The 20,069-nt window shown below is 38.5% G+C and overlaps 1 protein-coding gene across 2 annotated transcripts in view; it reads right to left on the bottom strand.

Moving 5' to 3' along the window:
• Nucleotides 1-15,213: 15,213 nt before the first annotated feature.
• sorl1 (sortilin-related receptor, L(DLR class) A repeats containing) overlaps nucleotides 15,214-20,069 on the bottom strand; it is a 95,935-nt gene continuing 91,079 nt past the window's right edge. For both annotated transcript variants that reach the window (XM_042413562.1, XM_042413563.1), the window contains exon 48: nucleotides 15,214-19,289. In XM_042413562.1, coding sequence (XP_042269496.1) covers nucleotides 19,222-19,289 — 68 coding nt within the window. In that variant the 3' untranslated portion in view covers nucleotides 15,214-19,221. The remainder of the gene's footprint in view (nucleotides 19,290-20,069) is intronic.

Raw genomic sequence — 20,069 nt, 5'->3', positions numbered from 1 at the left:
TGGCTCAGTAATTTCCTGAAACAGCTGGTCACTGTAGTTTTTAGCAAATGTTTTTCAAACAGAAGTAAAAAGAGCATTTGTTGGGGACTATTTTCAGCGGCAGATTAATACACATTCGGTGCTCTAGTAAGTATTTCTGGCAGCAGGACAGTGTGTGTGTGTGGGATGGAGTCAAAACAAACTACAGTGTGTGTGTTCATGGTAATGAAGGAACATGTCACCCAGCGCAACAATGTGGCTCATTGATGTGTTTTTAAATATTGATTTTTGGGCTGCAATTCAGAGGCAAGAAACCAGACCATGATGGTGACACTGATGAGGACGTAATAAAAATCATTAAGAGACATCAGCATTAGCATCTGCTATTAGCAGCCACAAAAATGTATGGTACAAGTGTGCATCGCCTTTGCAAATTTGTCATGCGAGCACAAACTTTTGCTTTGACACAACTCTGACATTAACGATGCCTACCAGTAGTAGTCAGTAGTAGACAGCTGGCACATAGCAAGGTGGTGTCATTACATGGAGGGGTCAATATAGTGAATACTGGGATTTGTAGACAGCAGGTGAAAACATTTGAACTTCACTGCAAATAAAAAAAAGTGCTCTTTTATATTTCAAACAAGTGATATCAATGTACTGTGATACTTATCGCTTATGGGATTTTATCTTAAAATAAATGTAAAGAAATTAAAAAGCTTAAATAAAACGTATAATCTGAAAAAATGTAGTTTGACTAGCTTTCTGTTCATCTTCAGGGTTATATTCATGACACAATACCCATCAGACTTTCAAAACTTTTAAGTCCTCTAAATCTTTCTAAAGGGCAAAAAGGCAAACACAGAGATCCCTGAGGGGCTTGCGGGAGGAAGAAATAATAATTTCTCTAAGGCTCTCTCTGCCTCTTGCCTCTGTCTGTGTGTCTGACAAGGTCAGAGCAGTGATTCCTCAAGCAGACAGGGAGAGTTTGAACTCAGCCCAAAGCACCACCCCAGCTGTGATACTGTCAGAGACATACAGTATAATGTCAACATTAAACAATACCAATGGCCAATGGTATCACTGCTACACTAAGATGATAGTGAACAAAAAGAAACAGTAAAGAGCCATCTAAAAAATGTAGCCTATATTATAATTAGATCCATGGTGAAGCTGCTCTGTGTACATGTAATATTTTGACTGGAAAATCTGATTTAATTTATTTTGCAAAGTTAAAATGATGTTTAAACTGATTATATGTATATTTCTGGTGTATAGGATTGATTTCCTGTCAATGTTGGAGTATCTGCAGCTTCATGTTGCTTTCATCTTGGCTAGGTCTTTCTTCCTAAAGAAACTCTTACGCTTATTGTGGTTAAATAAAGGTTTGAATCTACTAAATAAACAAACTGGCATACACCCACACAACCACAACCTCTCGCTCAGCTGTTATTTTCTTGCCAAGCTATCCCCACTGGAGCTTCATGAACGCACCAGGAGGCCTGTCAAACACAAAAAGCCTCCATTCTTACACATTTACTTAAAAGTATAACACACTGACTTAAAAGTGTAAGGGCAAATGGTAATGTCATTAAAGTTTCTCATTAAACCATATGTATGGTTCAGTAAGTTAACTGAATACAAGACTGATCGAATGAATTCATAGCCTTTTGATCGCCTTAATAAAACTTGTCACATCCTGCAAGCTCAGTTTTATACCATGAGATATTAGTCTGGAAAACATCCACTGAGAATCAATTTTACTAGCTAGAAGCTGACCAAGGCAGCAGCCTTTGGCGTAGAGATAAAAATGATAACGAGCAGTCTGACAAAACGCTGAGCAATCATCTGCAAACTAATTTCACTCTGCACCCATGGACGACCACCCTGCTCCTGCTCAAAGCAAAAAGCCTTCCAGCACAGCTAAAGCTGTTGGCAGGCTTTGTTACAGTCTGTTTTTTAAATGTAAATCACTGAAATGTTAAAATGGACAAAAATGTTCCAAATTCATGCTTGAAAGGAACCAACCACCATTAACGCTGAAAAGTGTGGCATAGTGACATCCCTTGAGTCGAGTTCATGAGGGCAAATCGATGAAACAGATTAAACAAGTCCCCACTTCAACCGTATAATCTGAACTGGATGAAGCCACCAGAGATGTCTGGTGCATTCTAAAACTGTAGGCACACATATATATGGTATATACAGCAGATCTGTTCACCTTTTATTTTCAACAAGTTCTCCAAATTAAGCAACCAAATACATTGTGTGTTGTGTACTCCAGAACAACACATAGGAGCTTCTAATCGGGTTCCTAATCTAAACCAATAAATGTATTAAACTGTGTTTCTTTCCAACCTGTCTGATTTCCAGACAGCTCAAGTTTCTCAGGATCTCAGCTGTTAAATTGATGATTAAAATGCAATGAAGTCTCCCAGAAACTATGTGTATGTACTATTAATTTATTTTCTCCAATATGAATCAAAGCAAACATAATTGCTACCTGGATTATGCTCACTGGCAACATGTTTCCAGTCAAGGGAGCGCGACGTCATTGTACCATGACAGAAGTTGTAGGAACGTGGTCGGGGAGAATGGTGGGTGTTCCAAGTGCAGGTCTTTGACTCCAGAGACTGGGATACCGAGTACTACTGTGTGGTTAGGTTTAGGCTACAAAAGCACTTACGGTCAAAGATCCCCTACAGACATGTTTTAAGACAAATAATAATTTGTGTCTGTTATGGATTTTCCACAGTTAACTGGGTAAAAATTCCTTCATCGAAAAATCCAGAATCTTTGATTATGCAAATATTTTTAGTTTCAAAAGATGAGGACACAAGATGTCTCTTACTTGACTGAGTCCATTCTCAGTGTATGTGCACTCAAGGCTTCAAGTTTCCACATCACACTTGTATAAATTGAATATTGGACCATCACTGGCTCCAAACAAGCTGTGATGCAACAGTTCTTGTAGGTACACTCCTTAAACTCAGATTTAATGTGAGCACAGACAAAGTTTTCCTCCTCAGCAGATGAATGTGAAATCAAACTCTGCACATAGATCATTCTGCACAGTGAAGCTCAAATATTCAAGTGAAGTAATAATAAGCAAAACACATTTTTAAATGGAGGGGGACTTTAAGGAAAGATTGTGGTTTTGGTTCAACGTCATGAAGGTAAACTTGTTCAGTCTTGTGCATCTATTCACTGTTGACTTTTTCAAAATACCACCATCTTTTAATAAAATTTCACAATTTTAGTACTTCAATTTCCAAGCACTACAGGTGCTTAAATATCACCATCAAAAATGTATTAATACTTCAGTTGCTATGGATTTAACAGTGCAAAAGTGGACAGTGGAGGAAAACAAATCATGTTGTCAGTGAACATTTTACTGAGTGATAAGTGTCAAGATTCTGTAACTTGACACTTGTGTTTATTAGTATCTTTTTCTCATCAAAATGTAATCCCGGCGACATTACATTACATTACATTAAAACATATTTGCTGTTGCAAATTAGTCGTATGAAAACACAATTACTTTGAGACAGGGATGTTAAAATGTTATCATAAACCAATAGAAACTATATCCTTGATTAATAAGAAAAGCTGCATTTCAAATTTATTTGTATCAGAATTTTTTATCCATTGCATATGAAAAAGCTCAAAGATTCAGTTCAGCCAGAAAATCATATAATTCCATGTTTACTAAAAATGTGATTACCTGCTGTTTTTTTTAAAATCTGCTTTAAAGTGCTATAATTATGAAATCTTTCCTTGATATTCTTGTATAATAAGAGTACCAATAACCAACCTCTGATAGGTCTTAGGTTAATAAGAAATGCATGAACACTGGATGTTAAAAGGATTCCAAACACATAAGAAATTGATACATCTGCCAGAATTTAGCATACCATATCATTATGGTACACTGTTTTGTAAAGGAGGAGAAGGAATTCAGCCACCTCTACCACTCCATATGTTCTCCATATCAGCTGAGTGTAGAAAAGCACGTGCCCCGGCTGAGCTTTTGTTCAAACTATGGTAATCCTCCTTTACTGTGGTGGCAATTGTCCTTTAGTGGAGCATGATGGTAAAGCAACGCTCTGAGGACTGTCAGGCTTTGTCAGGCTGAGCACTCTCTGCTTTGTTCTCCTCTGCTCCGACTCGTCTCTGTTGTTCTTGTGTCTCTCTCTCGTAGGCTTCCACCTGTTCTTGACTTTGCACTGTCCACCTCAAGTCTGTTCACCTTTGACCTTGGGCCAATCAGAAAGAGCCAGGAACCTCTTGACCACCTCTTGACCTGTGGAAAGTGAGAAGAGTAGTTTGTTGTTGTTGTTATGGTGCGTGTGTGTGTGTGTTCGTGCTACAGTCTGACCCCTCCTGACCTTTGACTAGTGCCTGCATTAGAAAGCAGCCCTCTGTATCCTGATGCGACTAACCTAAAGTTACTTAGTAGTCCCTCCAGGAAATCGCAATCTTGCGATTGCATTATTTGATGCAAAATTCATCCAATCTCTGTAATATTTGCAGGGGCTTGCAATTTTGCAAAATCCCTGCGATTTCTCCACATTAAAGGTGCTACTAGGAAGATTTTGACATCAGTATATCATCATAAATTTAATGTCCATACCTTGCATTTAATCTCTAAATGTACTTTAATGCACTGTACTGTAAATTGTTCGTCCTTTTTTTGTTTTTCTCTTGGGATATATGTTTTTATCGTTTTTAAGGTGATTTTTCTTCTTTATTGTTTCTTGTTACAGTGCTGTAACAAGCTGTATTTAATTTTTTATGTATGCAAATACACAAGAAAACGACAATTAACTAAATCTTTTGCCAATTCCAGAAATTTTACCACAAAAAAATTACACCTTTTTTTTTTTTTTGAGAAAATAAAACATTTTTAACTGCAACAATCACAAAAAAGTGTGTGTGTACACTATACTCACAACACTTCATTATGGACTACAGCTGTACATTTGTCTTCAACTTCAAACACTTTGTCAGCCTACAATATAGCCATCTTATTAAAATAGTAATTTCAGGTTTGAGATTCAAATTACAGTGAGAATGAATGTCTTTATATAAATATGCTTTTTTCCCCCAAAATAATCAAAAAGCACCTCCCACGTGGCAGCAATATAAACTGGTCATGTTGAGGGTGTGTGCTATCTTTTAAAGTACACTTAGCTTTGTTTCTAGTTTGAGGTTTCCCAATGATTTTACTGCCTGTGTTAGCCAATCCAACTAGAGAATTTTAACCAAGATGCCCATTCTTAGGTACAGCTAGCTATTGTCCACTCAGTCTATGTCAATGAGGGTAGAGCAGATATTAGAAACACCTCTTGGCATAACACAATTCAACAGCACCACAGACTACAGACTCCAAAATGACCATACACAAGACTAGGTCAAAACCTAGTGTATGGCTGGACCTTGTATGGTCAGTGTGTGAAATTGTGGCCAGTTTGTTACAGGGATAGTCAGTGGTAGTGTCTATAACGAGAATTCCTGGATATTAATTGTTCATCTGCAATTTTCAATTAGTATTTAATTAATTATCTGTTACCTCCCCTTGCACTTTCATCCGTTTCTATCTGTGGATGTCTCTTGTTTTTTTTGACTGTTAGAGTGATTTTTATTTGGGGTGCTGTAACTGTGTGCTCTCACTCATGCCTCTCTGCGCATGGAAGCTGCGTGAACCAATGTTGGAGGTTTCTCATGTGTAGCAGAGCAGCCCCAGGTGCACCACTGGGTGAACTGCTGACATCATCAAAAGGAGCGACATGATGCTCCCCACCGGCACCCAGGCCGTGGACCTCATGTGCTGGGTCACCTGTTACAACACCTCTAGACGCTCCTCCAACAGTCATGCAGTCATGGCGTGGGAGTCCAGGTGCAGACTGAGGTAGGACATCTGCTGGCTTGGCTGCAGGGCGCTCTAGCATGCAATAAATTTAGAATGAGCTGCAGTCAATGAGTGGGACCACTTTAAACGCCCCCTGAGGACATAATAGAAAACTGTTGTGCCAATTCTTTTTGAACGCGCAACAGCTGATGGGGAAACTCTAACACTTGGCCGGCTGACCAATGGTGTAACTTCATCACTCAGTCAATGACGGACAGACATTTGGGGTTATAGGGCTGGTCCATGGCCAGTCCAGCCAAACATCCTCTAAGCTCAGTAACTTTCAAATCTTTCAACGTTATCTCACCTTTTCTTCAGTAAATGAAGCTGGTTGTCATCACGTGAGCTATGTGTTGAACTTCAGTCATGTAACAACAGGTGCACTGGGGGGAAATTATGACCCCTGTCTGTTTTATAAGATGCTTTTCATGTTTGATGTGAATGTCTACCTTGATCTTTTTCTAGCTGTGTACTGACTCCTGGTCGATAACCTCTGCCCCATCAGTGCTGTATGGTTTAGGTCTGGTGTTCATAGACAGCTAATCTTGTCTCTTTTTTGCATTCATTCAGTCTCTTGCTCATGGTCCTTTCAATACTGACACCTGACCCAACGCCATTCACTGAGTGAACACCATGAGATGCTGTTAAAAGCTAGTAAGTTCGAGCTTAGATCATTTTGTTACATACTGCATACCTTGCATACCAGAGGTCAAGAATGAATTTCCATGCTCAAGCCATAAAGTTGAAAGAACACTTTCACTAACACTTTATAATACAGCCCACAATTTACAGTACAATTTCATTGTATGAATCAAGTAGGCTACTAAAAAAATTTTTCCTAGTGGTATTTAAGTGTAGACATGGTGAAAATATTGTAGCTATATTGTGACATAAAAGCTGATCAGGGTTCTTCTCAATAACAACTATATCTCACAGACACCAGATTTCTTGGGGGGCAACCTTACCTAATAACTGCCATGAGCAAAAGGCAAAAGTGTTTGTTTATATTACACTTCATCCATTACTATAAGGACCAGCACCTGCACTATAATCTATAAAGAACATAAGCTGGTAGTCTAATCGCCAAGTGGGCTAGCGTTTAAGCTTTTAAGCCACCTATAAATACGTTGCTGTACTCCATGATTGAAAAATCCCTCATTATTATAGACTTTTTCTTTGAGCTTCCTACCCCAAAACTACATTGCTGGGGGTTGCCATGTTTGCTGCCTTACTGGTAGTTTGATGGAGGGTTGATATCAGTTTGGTCTCAGTGGACAAACTGGTTCAGTACATGCTAGCTTGGTGGGCTGTTAATGGTCAGTAAATACATCCAAACTGTAGCCTGGCTGCTTGTTAAATGACATTGTCTCATTTCTTTTTTCTACACATGTTAAACACAGAAGATGGAGCATGTGGCTGTGGAGGCTTTGAAGTTGTTTAAAAGGTAACTTTGACAGAGTTGACACCTGAGTGACAAAAATTATATAACAAATGTTCTGTTACTTCTTCATCTGAGTTTCGAGAGATTTTCCCAAAGCTCCTTTTGTTCCCTTACTGTACCCCCACATTTTTGTTAGCATATCATAACTGTGAAATACGTTATACCTTAATTAATTCATAGCATCAGCAGAATATCAGCATTGTTAACTCCATTTTCCCCAAATTTTGTTACCCCATAGGTGCCCAGTATTTACAAAAAAATAAATACAGTATAATTTATTTCTCCTCACCTCTAAGTTGCCCAGTTGTTTACTCACTTTCATAGTCTTGTTTTCCTTCACTGTACCTACATGTAAGTACTAGTAAACATTTTATTGGTGCCTGATTCATTCAACAAAATTACACTGTAAATTGGAAATTTGTTTGACAATACAATATGCACCATTTCAGCACAATATAAACTGAAATATTGGGGGTGTTAATATGAGACCTCCATTATTACATAATCTTAAGCCAAACATTCAGTGTACTAATATATTGCACCCTAGAAAAAAAACAACTGACAAAGGCATTGCTTTGGATTTCTGTGTACATTAGACTTATATATATATATATATATTTTGTTATTCTATTAATACTTCTGTTTATATGCTCAACATCACATGGCTACAATGCCATATGTTGCCATATTTTGTTATTAGAGGAGGTTGTATTTATTGGAACGCTTCTCCTTTAAGAGAAGTTTTGAAAAAAAGTGTGTGTGCTGTTATAAACAAGGTAGTAGGCTGAAGATTTAAAACATGCTGTAACTTAACCAAGTCTTAAATAAAAGTTGTCAAAAAGAAGATGGATGTTGATCCTCATCCGTTTTAAGGGTGTAACATAAATCAGTGTTTCTGTGCAGTTTACAAAGAGGAATGAACCTCTTTGGCTGTATTTGGAACCGCCTATTGCATACTGCCGTAGAATGCAGTATGCAGCATGTACTTCATGTGCATACTGCTTTTCATAGTAGTATGCAGTATGAAACTGTTAAATCAATTTAATTAGCAGTATGCTAGGCCAGGCTTAGCCAGTTTCCAGGTTTGGAAAGCAGAGGTCAAAATAAACAGCCGATCTCACCTAGCCAGTGGCTCCTCACATCTGTGAGAAATTTCCAAACAGACATTATTTGGATAAACTGACTGCATATTGAGAATCTAAATGGTTACTTTCTCACCTGAAAAAATATTAAAACTTAATAAAGTGAAAAATTAACAGTCCAAAAGCAAAAAATACAACAGTTTATAACCTGGCTCAAAATCTCCGTCATGTTGCTGTGTGCCATTTCAAAAATGACCAGTTGTTGTGACCATTCCAGTGCTTTGCATTGTGGGACACAGTAGGCGACGGTTGCCTGGTTGGATGCATACTGGAGATTTTTTCTGAATCAGTACAACATCTGGGTATTTTTGGCATACTGCAGGTTTTGCTTTTGTTTGCATACTGCATACTACATGCTACATTTTGGCCAAATCAGTACGTACTGCTAGTATAATAGGTGGTTTTGAATGCAGCCTTGGTTTTTGAACAGAGGTGCCCCGCATAAAGGAGAATAGCTAGCTAGCAACGTTAGCTCATGAAGTTAGTTCCAGCACTGTGGCAATGCAAGACATGACAGAACAGAAAATGATCTGAAGTGGATCCACTTTTTTCACCTTGGGATGTAAGTCACATATGAAAAAATATGGAGACTGAGTGGGAATCAGTAATAGCTGATATTGAGGGGAAATCAGTGACTTTATCACTTGAAGACCTAAATACTTTAAGTGAAGAATTGGGACTTAAACCAAAGTCTTCATGACTAAGACGGGTTATCTTGCAACATCGGGAAAGTGAAGATGTTATCAAGGACTTTCTGTGCTTTTGGCTACCAATGTATTGATGGCTTGAGAGATATGGAAGACAGTGGTGGAGTGAAAGTAAATGACAATGACAATGTATCAGAGCCAGATAGAGAGCTAGCTCAAGTCAGAAGTCAGGTGAATCTTTATCCAGTGTACTGAAAGGATTTCAGGATTGTTGGTAAAATAGGGGAAGGTGGCCAAAAAGACAAATTGAATTTTAACAGCCTTGAAAAACATATTGAACGGGGGCTAAAGAAAGGCTATGATGGTGAAATTGTCAAAGCTGTCATCCAGTCCATTGCACCAGAGGTTAAACTGAAAAGTTACCTGGAAAGTAGGCCTGGGCTGACAATGAGTTCCTTGAGTCCTGAAAACCCATTTCATAGAAAAAGATGTTACTGAGCTTTATCATGCCTTGACCTGTGCTGTCCAAGATCTAAAAGAAACACCTGTTCAGTTTTTAGTGTGTACAGGGGACCTCAGGCAGAAAGTTCTCTTTGGATCTGACAACGCATCAGTTCTTACAGATGGTAGTGACAGACTGGATATGATTAGGGCAGATATTAAGCCTTACCTGCAGGATCCAAGCATCAGAGATGAGACATAGTAGTTACCGGGATGTAACTCCAGTACTATGAGTACATGCATAGCCCTCTAACAGGCTTTGCCATTGGTTTACCCTCCAAGACACTGCCTTGGCACCCTGAGAAAAGATATGACACCCCTGAACAATGCCATCGAAGGTGTGATGCCCCTGAGTGTGCCCTCGGACCCTCTGGAGGAGGGCAACCTGCCGTCTCATAACTCCTGCAGATCGCATCACAAATCCAGTGAGCGAGCCGTTATGCAGACAAAGAGGCTCCCTTAGGGTTTTTCCATTGGCACTATTGGCTGCACTGAGCCAAACCATCCCACGATGATTTGCATTTCCATTACCAGTTTAGATGTGCTGAGTTGTGCCAAGTCATGCCGCGATGGACCATCTCCGGAGTCAGGCCAAAGCATGCCCTTACTGTCTCCAAGCAGGTTGCGGTGATGTCTCGCCAACAGTGGCCAACACGTGATGACTCCCCTTCTCCCTCTCAGTGTGTATTGTGAGACTCAACTCATGTCTGTGCTGAAGACCAGAGAGAAAGACATTTTTAAGAGTCATTGTGTGTTCAGCACTCAGTACTTCTGTAGCTTCTAACTGAATCTCTGTGGTTTGAAGTTTGTTTTTACTTTCAGATATTTGCTTTATTTTACTGTTTCCTGATCACTCACATTGGATCACTCAGAGCTGCGTTAAGTTACTGTTGATGAAAACACATTTCCTGCTGCTGCTGCTCATATTAAAAGCTTTCCATTAACAAACTAACAGAAGCCTTTTATTGTGAAAAACTTACAGGAAATTAACTGTGTTTATCCACCATTTTACAGCTGTTACTTTGACCACTAGTCACAGCCATGATGTATACAGCTGCTTTTCGACTCAAGACAAGTGCGTCATCCGTTAAAGACACACCTTCAAGCAGGTAGCCCTTTTGTAATGAAGATACATAACCCTGCCACACTGGGTTGATGTGCTGAGTCAAATCAAGTCAAGCTAAGCCAGCACATGTATATGGAAAAAGCTTACCTGAGTCTGACCACCGGTCCTTCCTGAGGGCTGCTGTGCGCTCCACATAACATCTGAGCACGCACACAGGACACAAAGTGTAAAGATGCTCCTCCTTCCTGTTGGTGTGAGGAGGGGGAAAGAAAGCCCTCAAGCGAATAACCCTTTACCTGAATGAGCAGGTGATGACCTTAGACCTGAAGGCCAGATTTGGTCGATGGGGTCGGTTCCACTGACCTCCTTATCACTGAGAGAAAAGTCGGAGGGGTGCACTGATAATGCACACAAGTTGCCCGCCCTCTTTGCCAATGCCAGGGCTAAGAGGAGCACTATCTTGATTGACAGCACCTCTAGATCTGCCTGATCCAGAGGTTCAAAAGGTGGACCCACTAGCCTGTCCAAGTGATGAGGGGGCTTCAGCCTGTGAGCCCCTCATAGGAAGCACTTCACCAAGGGTGGGCTAGCACATCCACCCCCAGCAGTTGCCAGAGCAAAGCAGCATCTGAGAGTGGAAACTGAGATTGAGACACCTGACCAGAATGAGAGGAGTCAGGCTCAGGAGGAAATGGAACCTACTCAGGATGAAAGCCAAGCTGAGGACAACCTACATACACATCAGTAAAGCAGTGCCAATACCAACAAGTGTACCAATAAGTAAGTCAATACCCCAAAACAGGAGTAAGATATTTTGCTATTTTTCCTGTGATCATGCTTTGTAGTCTGGGAAGTACTCAGTAGTGTAATTGTTAATGTATGCCACCCATTTTTTTAGTTTTTATGTTTATAGTTGATGCGTTAATTGTCAGAGGTAGCATAAGAGACACTGAAGAAGAAAAAAAGTCATGCCAATATTTTCTCTTTTTTCTTTTTTCCTCCCGTTTGTAGTTGGGGAGGGTACTGTAACCTAGAAAAAAATTCAACTGACAAAAAGATATATATATATATATATATATATATGTATATATATATATATATATATATATATATATATATATACACACACATTATAGCATGTTATGTCTAGCATATAAACAGAAGTATTAATAGAATTTAATAGAATTACTATATATATATATATATATATATATATATATATATATATATGTGTGTGTGTGTGTGTGTGTGTGTCGTAATTCTATTAATACTTCTGCTAGACATCACATGGCTATAATGGTGCCATATTTTGTTATTAGACATGGTTGCATTTGTTTGAGCGCTGCCACTTTAAGAAAAGGTCTGAAAAAAAAGCGTGTGCAGCTAGAAACAAGGTAGCAGGCCGAAAGTGACTTAAAACATGCTTTGTAACTGAACCAAGCCTTTAAATAAAAGTTGTCAAAAAGAAGATGGACATTGTGCCTCATCTTTTTTAAGGGTTCAACAAATATAAATACAAAATGACAAGCTTAGAGTTGTAACAGTGGATCAACAAAAACCAGTTCGGCAGTTAGGGCATGTGTACATATACTGAGGTACATGTGTATGTGTACATTCAAGTAATGGTTGGATGCTATCACATTAACTCTCTTTACTGTTGTTGGTCTCATCTCTTCTCCAGCAAACATCTGGTGATGTAACACAATCTTCTGCAGGTCAGTTAAGTGCAAAAGTCTCATCTATGATACTGGCCTGCAGATGTGCTGATTCACAGTCACTCTAAAGTCCATTTTACATTTTTCAAAGCAAGTGTTCTGATTACAAACTCAGGTCATAAATAGAACATCTAAAACTTACTCTTATAAACTTATAGCGCATAAACAGTGAGCTGCAGACAGTAGTAAAATGACACAGATCCAGCAGACTGAATGAAATGCATCTTTAATGAAACGTCACCTGATATGACAAATCTGCTGCAGAGTCACTCCTGCCCCCTGGTGGCTGTTTCTGACACAGACATGTCTGTGTTGGCTCTGACTCTCAGCTCTGTAAATACTGCTGTCCAAAGTGGATCCTTGTTCCTCGGCAACCTGAGGCCCATCTGAGGGGCCGAACACAGCTCCAACAATGACCAGCAGTAACAGAAGGCTTGCCGAAGACTTCCATGTCGACTAAACTGGGCTACAAAGGAGAGAACTGTTTTTAGGTTAGCTAATTTTACCCAACACTGCGCTCTGTGTGAGTTCTTCAGTAACATTCAGTTCCTGACCAGGACAGGATAGGGCTGTTTATCTACGGCCCCTGACCTCCACCTTCAAACCCCAAATCCCACCTCAACAAATACAAATACACATTCTCCACCTCCCACTCATCATCAACCAACACTCAGTAAGACTGTACGTTGTCAGGTTGATAAGGTGCTGCCCCCAGCAGTACATGACAGAATAATATTCTGCAGGACACCTGTCAAAAGTTAAACTTATATTCTTTATGTGTTTCCAAATTAACACTTTTAAGCCAACACTGTCAGGTTGAATTTCTTTAGATGAATTAATTGCAACTCAGTACTTTAGAATGTGAAAGTATTTTATTGCTTTAAAATGACTGGAAAATGTGTAGTGAAATCAAATACATTCATTCATACTCAAATGAAAAAAGTTTATATCAAAGGGACAGTCAATTGATTTTCCACATTAAGATCAGTTTACTTGTGATGAGGACTCAGCCTGTGAAAACAGTTGTATAATGTCATCTGTGGCTCTGGAGGAGCTTTTTCAAGTCTGAAAAAGTTACCCTGATGATGTCATCAGACCAAAAGACTACAGATCATAACAAAGCCTGCATTACGAACTGCTGGTGTCATCCTTTTCATAGATGCCTTAAGTAAAAGGAGAAGGTTAATACATTATAAAGAGAAACTAGTTACTTGGTGTATAAAGGTCTGAAGTTGTCTTGGTTCAATAGTTCAACAGTACACACACACACAACCCGTTTGAGCTCTGTGCAGTGACTACGAAATGAATCTATTCAAAGTGATAGGCTTGTCAGTTGTTAACATCTTGGACAGTCATGTACTGTATAACTGCACTTCAATGACAGGCATGAATACAGACACCTCTTTGTTCTAAAACAGAGAATAGATTGGAAAGTTAGTTTTGAGAGCCAGAAACTAACCAAGCCATCACTGAGTCACTGGTGTTGTTCAACAATCCTTTTAGCCCCCTGGCAATACTGTTTCCAGTCCTAAAAATGGCTTTAAATCTGCACTTATCAATATTTTCATATTAACAGTGGATCAAATGATTATGTGTAATGTGAGGGGTGTTACTAGTACCAACAAATCTACTTAGAATTATCACTCAACTCTGCAGTTTCCCTCAACTTTAGAGCGTTTTAGTGTCTAAGCTCATTGTTTTGTTTTTTTTCAAGCCTGCAACTTGTAGGTCATTAGGTTGCTCTGATAAACCCAAACACCACCTGCCCAGCACCCAGCAGCAGACAGACAAAGAAAGCAACTAGCTGGTTAACAGTGGAGCATTTAGCAGCTAAAGAGCCAGATATTCTTTTCCAAATTAATGTTGCGTTGGTCTCTGTTTAATGTGGAATTAGGAAACTGTTTGCTAACACATTGGCCAAAACAATTTTATATGTCAGTGTTGTGTATTCAGGTTTTCACATTGTTCTGCTGCCCCCAGAAATCAATGAATGTGATGTTGGAGCGTTTTTTTCAACTTATAGACATTTCTCCAGAAACATTTTCGGCATGATAAAACAATATAAACAACAACATTAAAAAAGTGATGACATCTTATTCTGCTTTTATCTAGAGTTAAAGACAATTTTGTATTTTGTTGAAGTATAAAATGTGTCTGAGGATACAATTTTTTTTTTTTTGATGAGTTTATCTCATCAAAATTTACGACATAAAGCTAAAATAATGACGATAACAATAATAATAATAACAAAATGAGAAATCTATTGTGCAGTCCAGTTGGGTGAAACACAGCTCTTATACACAGATTATCTGTCTTCCCTTATTGTGTCTGGCACTTTCAAATTAAATCATGAATCTAATCTTGAGTTGCTTTTATTTTTGAATTCATCATTGCATCTTTTATCCACTTGAGGGAGCTGTTCACTTGATATTGGCTTGCATCTCTTACTTTTGCCATGACATGATGATGATGCTCACATGGGGGGAAGCTGTGGTGTACATAAAGTGTGACCAGATCAGATGAAAATGGAGTCCTTTTGCCCATCAATGAGTTTCAAATATAAAGTGTTACCATTTTTAAAGAGCAGTGTATTACATCTTACCCTTCTCATGACATAGTTTTCATAAAGTGTCAGGTTTAGTTGGGTGAAGTCTGTCTGGTTTAGTCAGTTGGTAAAAACAGAGGATTCCAAATAACACCAAGCCTGTTGTATGGGTACAACCTAAATTCATTTTACTTCCACATCTCTTATTGTCTTTTACAATACAGGGAAAACCTTAATTTACAGAATAAAAGAAAGGGACAGTCGAGTTTGATTTTCAGCAACTTTATTTCAGTATAAGTGGTTTTTAAAACACCTCACACTGTTTCTCCAAACATCTCATTTTCTTGCAACCTCTGAGATAAGCGAGCAAGACATTAATATCTTCAAACATGGCCAAGTCCAACATGATCAAACTCTGTGCCAAACGACATTTTGAAGCAAACTATTTGACAAGAGTCGACATTAAGTGAGGAGCAAACGGTCACATTATAACCAATAATCATACTTTGTACACATGTAAAAACCTGACTAAAAAGAGGCTGGCGTACACACCACGTGTGGCTGCAGCAGCCGACGCAGAAAGGAGCAGTGATGTGACAAAATTAACCAAATGCCCTAACAGTAACTTCCTCCTCATCCTCGTGTATGGGTATAGTGTGTGTGTGTTTGTGTGTGTGTGTATGCATGCGTGTGCACTTTTCTATCATACAAACAGTACATTACATAGAAACCCAATGTGTTCTAATAAGGCATTATGTGGCAAAACAGAAACAAACATCAGAAAAACAGAGAAACTCCACAGAGCAAAAACAGCATCGATGCCAGAATAATCAGTTTTAAGGCCAAGAAAACAGATCAAAGTACCTCATGAACAGGGCAAGGAGCTCCATCAAATCAAGCAAAAGTCTGGAGGAAACCTTAAATGTCAGACCAGACACCGTTTTATAATCTGGGATAAGAGCCATGATGATGAAAGAAATATTTGGGCTGGAGAATATTTGGGCTCCACCAGACAAATAAATGGTTTGGTCTGTTGCTCTGGGCTAATAAATTGGGCTCTAAGGATATTTCTTCAGAAGCCAGTCTACAGAGTAACAAAAAAAAGGCATGTGTTTTCCACGATGGGATGGGTGCTTTACAAATTCACTGTAGCTAGGGCAAACAAGAGTGCGCATCAACTTCACAGGTGGTGGTAGCATAATGAGCTGGGACAATACCTTAAAAAGTACAGATATAAAATACATTCATGAAGACATCTTTACAAACAAAAACAAAAACAAGGTCAATAGCAAGCAGACACCATCAGTTCAAATGGCTCAAGCCGAGAGGCAAAACACAAAATTTCAGTTATGGACTACAGTACAGAGTCAGGTGAGGGAGGGGCGGGAGCAGAACAAAGACAATGACGCCCAAATATGGTTTCTACATTGACACATTTACAGACGTGCAACAATGAGCTTCTGTACATACAGACAGAGAGAAAATATCCTCACAGGTTAATATCTCTGTCCTATCAACTGGTACGGATTCAAATTGGTCTCACTGTCCTTAAAGGGACAAACCGAGTAAGAAAAAAGAAAAATCATCTCACTCCACCTCTGTTGATATGTAGCCATGCAGATTGTTTTGTTTATTTATTCAGGTTTTGAGATTTCAGCCTCCATCCGACCACAATGGCGGTAGATATAATTCTGTTTATGGGGTTTAATATTGAAAATTTACTTTAACAAATATTCAACACCAACATGAATTTTCTGAAAGTGTACGGAAATCAATTTATTAATTAAAGAGCTGCAATGAATGAATGGAGGCAAAAGAAATTCACTAGTGTTGATTTATCCATTAGTTGATCAAAAGTAAATTAATTGTGAAATATTTTGCTGTTTTATTAATCGTTTAAGTGATTTACGAAGTTGGCAAACATTCTCTAAGATGTGATTTACTGCTTTTTTTAATATCACTTTTTTGTACTGTTGGTTGGAAAAAATGAGATATTTGAAGACGTCACCTTGGGAACATTTTGATTGGCATTTCTCACTAATTTCAGACATTTTAATCTGAAATAATGAAAGAGATTAACTGAAAACATCTGTTATTTGCAGCCCAAAAATCCACACTGTATTGTGTAGTTATACTTTGATGAACTTGCAAATTAATACTGTTGACCAATCACGAATTATTTTGACAGTGCTGACATTTGAGAGAACAAAAAGATTGTTCTTAAAAAAAAAATTTGTGACACGCTAATTGTAATTGTAACATAATTGTATTTTATTCACATACTGAAAATGTTGTACTCTATCACTGGAAAAACAATCTGTAAATTTTCTTTTTCTTCTTTTTAAGAGTAAAAACAGGGACCTGGAGAATCCATAATGGCGGAAGCTATATTGCAGTAATGCAATTTTACATAATTCAGGGAATTAAAAAGAGATTTGGTGTGTCAACTTATTGTTCGGTTAGCGACCCACCTCACTAGCTTGCTATTAGCTAGGAGTTAGCTGGCTTGCTAGCTATTGGGCAGGCTGTTATGGTGGTTGTGGTGCTGACTGTTGCTAGCATTTTACCAGCTAGCTAACATGTTACTGGTTAACTCGCCAGCCACAGAAGCTTGCCACTTATAGCCCTATAAGTACAGTAGTCATAAATCTTCCAGCGCACTTAATATCACAAGGTTACACTAATAAATTTGGCTTCTTACTCTGGATAACCTGCAGAGGAAGTATTATTTCCTCTGCAGAAAATTGTTCTTCTAATAAAAACTTATCATAGTGAGATCTGTGGATTATTAGAGTAACAGTGACACTGTTTCTGTAAAAACAGAGGTCTTGCTATTAAAATGTCAAAGATAAATATCTGAAAACCTGTGAAAATAAAACCAAGACTCTGCATGACTACTTCTTCAGGTATGTGAAAACATGTTGTTTTGTAACTTTGGGCGAATTGACCCTTCAAATTTTTATCTTAACCAGACACTGAGCCTGAACCTGACTCTTCATCACAACTACTGACAATAATCTGCGTCTGCCAGTCATTTCACCCACAGCTGATCCAGTACCTCTTCAAAGGTTTCTGTACCTATTCAACAGTAGATCGACAGTGCTGCCTAAGCCATGATGGTGATGGTGGTGCTGCGCGGGTGTCCGCTCCGACACAGTTCCCTGAGAACCCCAAACACACTTCCTCTTCAACTACAGCTATGGCAAAATGCTGGGGACGATAATTTCATGGTCCTGAATGATTTAAAAAGAAAAACTAAATACACATTTTACGGAATGATATGGTGCAGCATTACAAGGAGAGGACATATTAAAAGCCAATATTTACAAACAGTTCAGATGATCTTGGTGATGCTGAGAGGAATTGGTTTCCCCTCAAAGGCCAGGAATATTCTCGTATCTTGGTACGTGTGTTTCCTCTACATACAGACATACAACCGTGTGCTGGTGGTGGAAAATAAAAGTGTATCTATGAGGACACTACATAGTGCCACTAGTCAATCCAATCACTGATCTGTTTGGTTGCGCTGAGTGTCAAAGACTTTGTTAATGTGTTTACAGTAATCAATAGCGTGATCAAAGACACAAACAATTCAGATTCTGTAAATTATGATAAATGATCCACAGTTAACTCTTCCAACTGCCTCACACTGGGCACCAATGTTACATACACTGCTATAGTACACACTGTACTATTACCAAAATATGTAACTATTAATGCTTCCATATTTTCTTTGTACATATTGTATACAGCATATGTCTATATAATAGTTTGATTTTTTTTCTACGTGTGTATGTGTGTGTTTTTTGCATTCTATATTCCAGTCTCTGGATGCTTATTTTGGCTTTAAGCAATGAACCACTCCAATGGATAGTGAGTTTGCATTACAAATAGGGTCTCTCTTTCCCTGGCGCGCTCAACAAACTCAAATCCTTCACAGTTTGCTTCAGTGTCCACCTCTTCCTCCTAGTCCTTTTTTGACCCCATATATATATATATTTAATATTATAAAAAATAAGTTATTGCGCATCCAAAAAAAGTGCATTGTATATTTGAAAAATATCTCTTTCTCTCTTTACACTTTTCCATTTTTCTTCATCTTTCCTGCTAATCGGGTGGTTTCCCATCGACTGATTTGGGATGACGGCAAAGTGTCTGCCTATTTGCTCTTCACTCCATCGTACCGCGCCATTGATAGGAAGTAAAGGGGAGTGGGAGGGGAGGAAGAGAAGGGGAGAAGGGAAGAAGGAGATAGGTAATGGAGGGACGTCTTGCTACGCAATGACCATGGGAACATCGTCTGAGAAACCGCTGATCATGGGAGCATCTTCATCGTCATCACCTGGAGAGAACGGAGGGGGAGAGAGGAACATTTACAAAAATGTCTTTGCTGTAAGGGTTAAAGCAGCACTAATCAATGTGATGATGTGCTATTGTGTGTAGCTTTGTATTTTGCACAATATGTCCTGTGTGTTTTTTGTTATTGTGCTGTTATATATTTAATTTGTAAGGGACTGCAGATGAAAATTAGCTTTAAAGCTACGTTCAGTACATCAAATGTTAACATTTATGTTTAAAACTGTACATTATCCCAATAAATACAATACAACAACATAAAAAAAAAAAAGAGGTCACTCATAATGTCAAACCCACAGTTTTCACACAAACATTTTAGTGTCTTTCAGCTCATTGTTCAGGTTTTTCAGCCACCTAACTTGCTTTTCATCAACCCTGTTTCCAGCTGCAGCAGATGACTGTTTCATTTATTTTTATAGCAAAAAAGCTCTGATAAAGTAAACAACTAGCTTGTGAACATAGCAACATATCAGTTTTATCAGTTAAAAAAAGTTGTTGGAGACCTAAACAGCAAAAAGAGGGAGTGAATTTTGGAAATAAATTCATTAGGTTGACAAAAACATGAACTCAAAATGAATGTTGTTCTGTGTCTGTTATATTATGTGTAGATATGTTCAACTTAATAAGGTGATAATATGGCACTGCTGTATTTTCAGCTTGTCCAAAACATATCCATCATGTCCAAATTGAGAAAATACATATTGCATCTTTTCCCAGTGCAGGGTATCAGTTAAGTCATCCGATCTCATTTTGGCAGGTGGGACTA

Source organism: Thunnus maccoyii, chromosome 6 (assembly GCF_910596095.1).
Source record: "Thunnus maccoyii chromosome 6, fThuMac1.1, whole genome shotgun sequence".
NCBI lineage: Eukaryota > Metazoa > Chordata > Actinopteri > Scombriformes > Scombridae > Thunnus > Thunnus maccoyii.
The sequence above is the reverse complement of the archived record's forward strand: the minus strand, read 5'-3'. Positions and strand labels throughout refer to the sequence as shown.